The 8926-nt window shown below is 52.3% G+C and overlaps 1 protein-coding gene and 1 pseudogene across 1 annotated transcript; both read right to left on the minus strand.

The window, feature by feature from the left end:
* Window positions 1-3438: 3438 nt before the first annotated feature.
* LOC125555377 (uncharacterized) lies at window positions 3439-4018 on the minus strand (annotated as a pseudogene).
* Window positions 4019-5132: 1114 nt separating this feature from the next.
* On the minus strand, window positions 5133-7494 carry LOC125556627 (uncharacterized). Its single transcript, XM_048719314.2, has one exon. The coding sequence runs from the start codon at window positions 6438-6440 to the stop codon at window positions 5328-5330; it is 1113 nt and encodes a 370-aa protein (XP_048575271.1). The 5' UTR covers window positions 6441-7494; the 3' UTR covers window positions 5133-5327.
* Between the last annotated feature and the right edge of the window lie 1432 nt (window positions 7495-8926).

Consider the following 8926-nt stretch of genomic DNA (forward strand, 5'->3'; position numbering starts at 1 on the left):
CGTCTCCCTCTCGATGTCACCTCCCGTTGCGGCGACCCTTGTATCCCACCTTGTCACGGGCAACCACCTCCTTGGCCTCAAGCATGTCTTTACCTCCGCCGTCTTCCTGATGGCGAAGAGCACTCATGCTTCTCCCCTCCCTGAGGTTGCACTCGAGGCCCTCTTCTCCTCCCTCATCACGTCAGGCTCCACTTCCCCGGCGTTGGCCCTCGTAAACATCGTACCTATGATTACCAAACCCTCCAACATATGGTCAAATCACATCACAAATATATTGAAAAGGAAAATAAGTTCAATGGGATAAATTTGAAAGTTTACAAACATACAACCAAAATATATTCTGGAAAATGACTATTCTCAAGATCTTCATCAAAAGAAGGGCAAAAATCTAGTGCGATAAAAGATCGATAAACTCATTCGCACTTAGTAAATATCGGAGACCTCTAGCAATCTCGTAATTATCCCAAAATATCATTAGTCTATACTTGTACTGCTACTAGTTAATATTTTTTTAACAATACTAATTAATTAGTTGACCTTCTCTAGTGAAAGTAATTTTTTTTTTGAAACGGAGGCAAAAGCTTTGCCTCATCTCATTAATAAAGAAGAAGAGAGTTGCCCGGTTAATTAACGGAAAACTGGGCAAAAACCGTTACAACATGCCCACACAGGACAAACAGGGCGACCTGGCCACCCGCACAAGAACGCACACACGCCGCCGAGGAGAAAAGTGCCGTCAAGGTTGCAACCCGGCGTCATCGTCATCACACCTCCGCGAGGGCGACTCCGACTCCACCATCGACGACCACCGAAGAAGCCCCCATCGCAAACAAGCGTCGAGGCCTGCGTCGGCCGATGCCAAACAATCATCCACACGCGCCGGCGACCAGACGACTCCGACTCTATTGACGAGCATCGCAGGGGAAAAGCGATGGGCTTGCGCCGAGCCAGCGCCAGAGCTGACCACCCGTCTCGTGTCATCGTCACCGCAAGGGACCCTCCTCAGCAGCTCCGACTTCAGGAAGACAAAGCAGGGCACAGCGACCCCTCGAACACGCAGGAAGAGACCGACTACCAAGACCCATCATCAAGCCTGCTCCGCTCGAAACTGCCATCGTTGCCACACAAGAAGTCGTGCAAATATCCACATCGCCGGACGGGCACCAGCCGACCGCAATGTCGCGAGCGTCCAGCCCATGGAGCGCGCAAACGGGAACCAAAACTCTTCAAGGCGACGCCCCCAAGGGGGAAGCGACGATGACGACGCCGTCGCCCGACCCGGCCGGGCCTTAGGCTTTCACCCGAAGAGCAAGGTCCGAGGGTGGCGGACACGGGGCTCCACGACGGCGCCTCCAAGGAGATGAAACGACGCCCACGGACGCCGACGCCGCCGGCCGGTAGGAACCCGGCAAAACTTTCGCCCGGAGCACCTGTCACCACCGGCACCCCCACGCACAGCACCTCCACTGGCCCACCCACCTCCACGAAGACGCCGCGCCAGCAACCCTCGGAGCAAGGTTGTCAGAATCGCGATCCTGTTATATGATTCTACGACTTTACGATCCAAACTAACCCCTATGATTCTACGATTTTAGTTCATAGAATCTACGTTTTTACGATCCTGATAGTGAAGATTCTATGATTTGCGATCCTACCATCGGAGCTCCGATCCGATTCAAAATCGCGATTCTGACAACCTTGCCTCGGAGAGCCACCACAACCCACTCCTCACCGGCAGCCAGAGTAGCACCGGCAAGCCAGATCTGGCCGCCTGCCAGATCCACATTCCCCCACGCCAGACCGCATCCAGTACGCAGCCACCACGCAGACGAGTACACGCCCACGAGTAGGGGCAGGAGAGCCGCCACCCCTCCGCACCCGCGTCGGCCGGGCCCAGAAGCACGAGATCCGTGCCGGGAGCCGCCACCGCTGCACACTGGGAGCTGCCGCCACAGCACAAAGGGGCGTCCACAGAGGAGCACCACCAGGACGCCAATGTTGCAGGGCCGCCGAAGCCGCCGGGCTGCCCACGAGCAGGGGAAGGAGGGCCGCCACCCCTCCTCACCCGCGCTGGCCGGATCCGGCAACGCAAGCGCGAGATCCACGCAGGGAGCCACCGGCGCCGCACATGGGGAGCCGCTATGGCATCGCCGCCTAGCCGGGGGGAAAGAGCGCCTCCCACCACCGCGGAACCTTGTCGCTGCGCAGCGAACGCCCCGCCGCCGCCGTCCGCAGCGCGGGCTTAGCCCGGCCGCATCTTCTGGCGGTGGCGAGGGGGGGAGAGGGGTGCGGCGCCAGCCGACCGGAGAGAAGGGGATCCCCCGAGTCGCCTGGGGACGACGCGGGGGTCGGGGCTGTGCAACTGACTTAACAACAAAAGAATATTCTAGTGAAAGTATCATAGCTAGTATCATGCAATGTCAATTAGGCATGAAGCTGACATGGCATATCATTAAGTGAAGAGAGGGACACTTGTAGTATCATAATATGATACCATAGCATAGCATGTAAATGGAGAAACCTAGTATCTATATATTGTCCACATCTTCATATTAGGGTTATAGAAACAATTAAATAAGATACTCACTCTATAATATTGTGCATTATGAAGGTAGTATCACATGCATGATACTAGTTTTGGAGCACCACTGTGCGTCTCTTTGGGCATCTCCAACGCTCGGCGCTAAAGGAGGGCGCGAGGAAAATTTTCCCGCCCAAGCTACAGTTGCATCGTTAGGCCTTGTACAATGGGAGGTGCTTAGAGAAAATAAACCAGACTTTTTTTAAGCACCGGTGCTTATTTGTACAGGATATACGCTTAACTAAGCGTCTCTCCTTTAGAAATAGGCACCGATGCTTCAGAAAAACCCGATTTATTTTTCTAAGCATCTCTCTAAGCACCTCCCATTGTATAAGGCCTTAACTCTCCCGGCGTCGGGGTTGACATCTACTCAAAATATAGCAACGAGTGCTTAGCATTATTGTTTCCTGAGCCGTATTAAGCGTTGGTGGTTAGCGCCCTTTTTTTGCGGTTGCGCATTGGTTAGCGCCTTGCATTGCATTGGAAGAGATAACTCTTATGGCCTTTTCAATTTTCTGAAATTATTTTTTTCTTTTTTAAGCGCCTGGATAAGTGCTCACCATTGTAGATGCCCTTAGAGCATCTTCAATAGATGGTTTAAAATTTGAAGGTCCAAAATTAGAGATGTAAAATTTGAACCGTCAAAAAGTGCGTTTTGGAGCTTCGAAAAAAGCTCAACCCCAACAAATGATCCAAATTGATGGTCCAAAAGAGCAACTTCAATAGACGGTCCAAAATGAAGATGTAAATTTTTCAAAATGACAAACTACTAGTCCATTCAACATAGTTCAAACATCAAATTCAACATAGTTTCATACATGAACTTCAACTACTACTTATTCAAACTACTAGATAAACTACTCCTCATCGTCGGAGCTGCGGAACTGCGCCCAGAATTCCTCCTTCTCCGGGTCATCACACCCCTCCTCCTCCTCTGAGAAGTCTGCCCAGTCCTCCTCGGAAGAGGACTCGATGGGGATCACCGTCGAGGGACCGGCCTCGTCCTCCTTCTTCGCCCCTTCTTCTTCTGCTTCGCCTCACGCTTCCAGTAGTACTCCAGCTCGGCCTGGACGTACTCCGGATGCTCCCGAGGAAAACTTGGCATCGCCTCCTCATCAGTCTCGCCGGCACTGACGACAACCGTCGGCTTCTTCGTCGTCGTCTTCTTCGTCGGGATCTCCTTCATCTTGATGCCCTACGGCACAAGCATCTCCGTTTCCGCCCGACTCTCAATCTCTGGGAGTTGAGGTGCTCCCGAGGCCTCTCGGCATGCCACACCGCCACATCGTAGGCACGCGCGGCCACGTGGTAGGAGGGGTACGTGCCGATCCACCAACGCCTCCCGGCGTCGGAGAACTCCACTCCAAAGTTACCGGAGGGCTTCTGCCTCATGCCGAAGAAGGCCGACTTGCCCTTCGGCGTCTTCTTCGGTGCCATCGGAGAGCGGTGAGAGCGGTGGAGCGGCGGCGTTGCGGCCGGGGCGGTGGCGGACGGAGCCGGTCGGGGCGAAACTGAGGGGCGGTGGCGGACGGAGCCGGGCAGGGCGGCGGTGGCGGACGGAGCCGGGGCGGGTCGGAGCTACGGCGGGTGGGCCGGGGCCAGGCGGAGCTGCGGCGGGTCGGAGCTAAGGCAGGTCGAAGCTGCGGCGGACGGGGCGGCGGCGTGCGCTGCGGCCGTGGCAGGATCCGCGGCAGGCGGGCGGCGGGACGGCGTGGAAACAGCGGCGGGGGCGGGGCGGGGCCGGATCTGATGCGGGCAGCGTGCGGCGGGGTGTGGAGGCGGCAGGGCGGCGGCGGACGGGCGGGAGGTCGCGGGCGGGCGAACGGGAAAGGAAAGGAACTGGCGGTTGGGCGTTCGCGGGCGGCAGCTGGTTTTGGACCAGGTGCACCTCGTGATGTAAATTTGCACCGCGATGTGTTGTATTTTACATCACGAGAGGCCGCAGTCTATTTTTTTTTACATATGAACCGTCTGTTGGAGCTGCATTTTTGGCTTGAGACAATCCAAAATTTAGTTACTTTTACATTTTGAACCATCTATTGAGGATGCTCTTAGCGTGCTTGTTGATGAAGGCGGCCACGCAGTTGTCCCTGATGATGCGGTGCTTGATATGACGGGAGTGGCTTCGACCTGCAGTTTGAGGCTGCTGCTGTGGAGGCAGCATTTGTCCGCAGCAGCTCTGAAGCTCATATGATGGATGGATATTAATATTGTTGGGAGTTTTCTCTTGTATCTATTCATTGGTTACTATTCTCTTCATCCTGAATTACTTGTGGCAGAAATAGATATAAATGGATGTATTTAAAACTAAAGTAAGTCTAGATACATCTAGGTAATTTGGAACAGAGAGAGTACGTACATGTGAGAATAATATGGAATGAGTGTAGTGTACTGCATTGCATGAAACAATAGAGATATGGCAGGCTGGCATGGATTTGCAGCAAAGCATAACCCAGGGAAAAGGACATGTGTTCTCAGCCTACGTGTAAGTAAAGTATCCTGTGAGATGAGTCAGGGGCATGTAGAGGGAATGGACACATCTCCTTTTCCTTTTACGTACCCACATACATACATAAGTTTTGGATATGTCATACAAGCTATTAAAACTCCTGATACATCAGTTTTGCCCTGAATACATGAGTCTCGTTATTTATTCTTTATCATACCCAAAAGTACATCTTCTGGCAACATGGACAGACGGATGCTGCAGCGCGCACTTATGCTATGATGTGTACAGTCATTAACCTCAGGTTACGACTTTGTTGTGCCCAGTCACGAAATGGTTCTTACCGGACACGGTATTGTGGCTCCCAGATACAACATTGTTGCTACCAGACACGATATTTTTGCTCCCACCTACGTCATTGTGGGTCCCGGATACAATATTGTGTTTTCCAATCACGACATGATGGCTCCCAGACGCGGCATGGTTGCTCCCAGATACGACATGGTTATCCCCAGTTACGACATGGTTATTACCATATACGACCTGGTAGCTCCCGGATACGGCGTTGTTATTCCCAAATATGATAGTGTTGTCGTTCCCAGCCACAACGTTGTTGCTCCCAGATTTGACAATGTTGTTGGTCCCAGCTATGACATTTGGGGCATGATTAAGTTGTCGGCGAAGTGTGCTTCTTCCGCCATGCTTCAGATACAATGACATGTTAGTGAAACTGATACCTGGTGAACACCCAGAGGTGTTGAGGCCCTTAGAACTCTTGGGTACCTCGCCAACCAATGTATTGTTGGAGAGATCCAAGTAGCAAAGGTGATCAAGCCTACCAATCCACGACGGGATGGTGCCGACCAGTTGGTTGTGGGACAAGTCAAGGACCTCCAAGTTCTTGCATTGAGATAACCATCCCGGAACCCTGCCCTTGAGAGCACAATCACCAAGGTCGAACATCACGAGGCTCTTGAACCCAATAAAGCCATCGCCTGGTAGCTCCTCGCCGCCGAAATTCTTGGTGAGAATTAACGTGGTGAGGTTCTGGCACCCACGCAGCATGGTGAGCGCCCCTGAGATGTTGTGCAAGCTGTTGTAGCCGAGGTCGAGTTCCTCCAGCCACGCGAGGCCTGCGAGGGAGGCTCCTGGGATGGACCCCACAAGGCCATGTCCAGGAAGGCACAACGACGTGACGCGGCCGTTGGCGGCGTCACAACCCACACCATCCCAGGCGCAGCACATGGCGCCGGACCACGCGGCGCGAAGGAGAACGGCCCCCCTGCTAAGGTTCCCGGCGAAGCCCCACAGCGCGTGTAGGTCATCGGAGTGGCACGAGGTCGCGCGCGCCTCAGGCAAGAGAACCGCCAAGAAGAGGAGGAGCAGCAGGCAGCATTTCACCATGGGATTCATTCAGCTCTAGTGAGTGATTCACAGGCGCTCTTGGTGTACAAACTGCTTGGGTGTTGCATCTATCGTTATTTATAGTTTCTACAACATGTGCGTTGTTGCAACTAGTAGAGAGTGAGTGGCCACCCCACGAACAAGCAAGTGCCTGCCATTGATTTGATTTTGATCTGTGTCTGTCGACTGGGCTGAAATTCGTGGGCGCCAACTCCTCCTCCTCGTCATCTATCTTTTACTTTACTTCCCATCAATCAAAAAGTGAAAGAAAAAAACCGTATACTTTACTTGTCGACAGAGAGCACCTGGCCTTCTTATAGTGCTCAGGCTTCTTGTCTTCTTTTTCCTTTTGTCGACACTTGTTTTCCACCCACATGATGTATCTTGTCAAACTTTGCTGAAGCATCCGGGGATAAAATACGTTTGAATTCCTCCAAATTCCTTGTTGAATGGATGCACCTCATCTTACTTTTCTCTAGCAAAGTGGAAATGTATCTCAATGTATATATGTCCAAGGGAAGGGATCCTATGCTATGCTCTTCATATTCGCCCTCTGTACTTGCCAAACTGACTGGTTGATTTTACTCTTGGTTTATATCCTTGAGCACTTCTGCCAGTTGTAGGCCCGCTCTCTTCATATGTGGAGAACATGTCTGGATAATATTCTAGAGCCCACGTCATCTACAAATAGCACACATGATCATTGATCAGTGTCAACAACCAGGGTCAATCTTTATTTGCAAAGCAGAGTTACAACTTAAAGAAACATAAAGTGCTGTTCCTCAAGACATGACAACCAGGGTCATAGTTGGCTGGCCTTTTACTGGACACCTCCTTTACACAGAACAGTTTGCAACAATGCTAATAACTAGCTAGCGCTTAAAAAATCCATGGATTCAACCCAACTATGATTGTTTACCAGTGGTAACCATCTTGACCCTTTTTGGCAGGCTGGTAATAGCATTCGTTTTATATTGTGGACACAAAAACAACCCTGGCCACACACAAAACAGTAGAAATATGCATTCTTTTTTTCTTTTCTTTTTGAGGTGAGAAATATGCATTCTGTTGGGTGGCTTCCGTGACTAAACCTGATTTTCAACACCTTTGAACAAAGTCGTGGTATAAATAAAGAGAATGAAAGAAAATATCTGAATATGACAACTAAAACATAGTGAAAGTGCAGTTGAACTACTGTGCTGAATTTGGTTCATAGATCACCCGCAAGATTTAGGATTCTCAAACAGAAAACACCAGAAGATATAGTATTCAGCACAAACTTTGATCTTTTACCATACCATTTCTAGGGGCGTAAACATACACAGCTTCGACGGTTTGTTCGAATTTTCCCCAGCTTCCGCTGTGAGGGAACATACCAGAGTTTGAATACAAGACTCATCTATCTTTTACTTTACTTCCCATCAATCAAAAAAAGAGAGAAAAAACATATACTTCACTTGTCGACAGAGAGCACTTGGCCTTCTTGTAGTGCTCATGCTTCTTGTCTTCTTTTTCCTTTTGTCAACACCTGTTTTCTACCGACAGGATGTATCTTGTCAAACTTTGTCGAAGCGTCCGGCCATAAAATACGTTTGAACTCTCCTCCACTCCTGGCCCACCTAATTTTTTGTTGTTGAGAGCCTTGCCAAGACGCCCGCATCGCCCCCGCTCGTGCGACTCGGGTGGGGATGAAACCCTAGCCATCGAGGGCTCACCCTACTTCCCTCCCTCCCTCTGCTGCCGCCGAAGGACGACGCTGGCCTACAGCCCGGGGGGGGGGGGGGGGCGATGGCGATGGCCGGAGGGCTCCCTCTCTCCTGCGCCATGGGGATGGTGCGGAGCCCTGCTGTGTGAGGAGGCGCGGCCGATCTGCCTTGGCGGCGCGGCGAGCGTCCCTGCCTTGACCGCCGGCGGCGCCTCGGGCGTTGATGGCTGCGGGCGCGGCGGCATGCCTTGCTTTGGGCTGCGGCGTTGGCTGCGTTAGGCGGCAACATGGAGGGCCTGGTGGACGTGTCGGCGCAATGAGTGGTCTGGCCTCCTGACAGATCTGATCTGGCCGGTATGGCCTGCTTGCTGCGCGGCGGCTCAGATCAGTTGCAAGTCGTGCACACGATGGTTGATGGAGGTTCATCGAGCGGATCCGGGTGAAAACCTCGTTCTCAGCTTGTTGCCAAGACCGGCGATGGCAGCACTCTTTTGTGTCATTACCTTCTTGAAGGCATCGCCGTGGAGAAGCTTTGGACCTCTATATGCTACCTCCGGGGAAACCCTAAATCGGTAGATCGGATGACGGCAGCCCTCTATGTTGTTTCCTCCTTGGGGGCGTCATTCTTGGAGGTGTACGCGGGCTCGAGGGAGCAGTGGATGGCTTCTTTGGTGGAGCAGTGCCTAATCTTACACATTGATGGCAGCAGATCTCGGCAGCGTGGCGCAGTGGAGACTCGGCGTCCGATGCGCGGAGATGGACTCGCGCGGGAGGAGGACACTGTCTGCGT

The sequence above is a fragment of the Triticum urartu genome, chromosome 5A, assembly GCF_056163025.1.
Source record: "Triticum urartu cultivar PI428250 chromosome 5A, HENAU_Tu73, whole genome shotgun sequence".
In the NCBI taxonomy this organism is placed as follows: domain Eukaryota; kingdom Viridiplantae; phylum Streptophyta; class Magnoliopsida; order Poales; family Poaceae; genus Triticum; species Triticum urartu.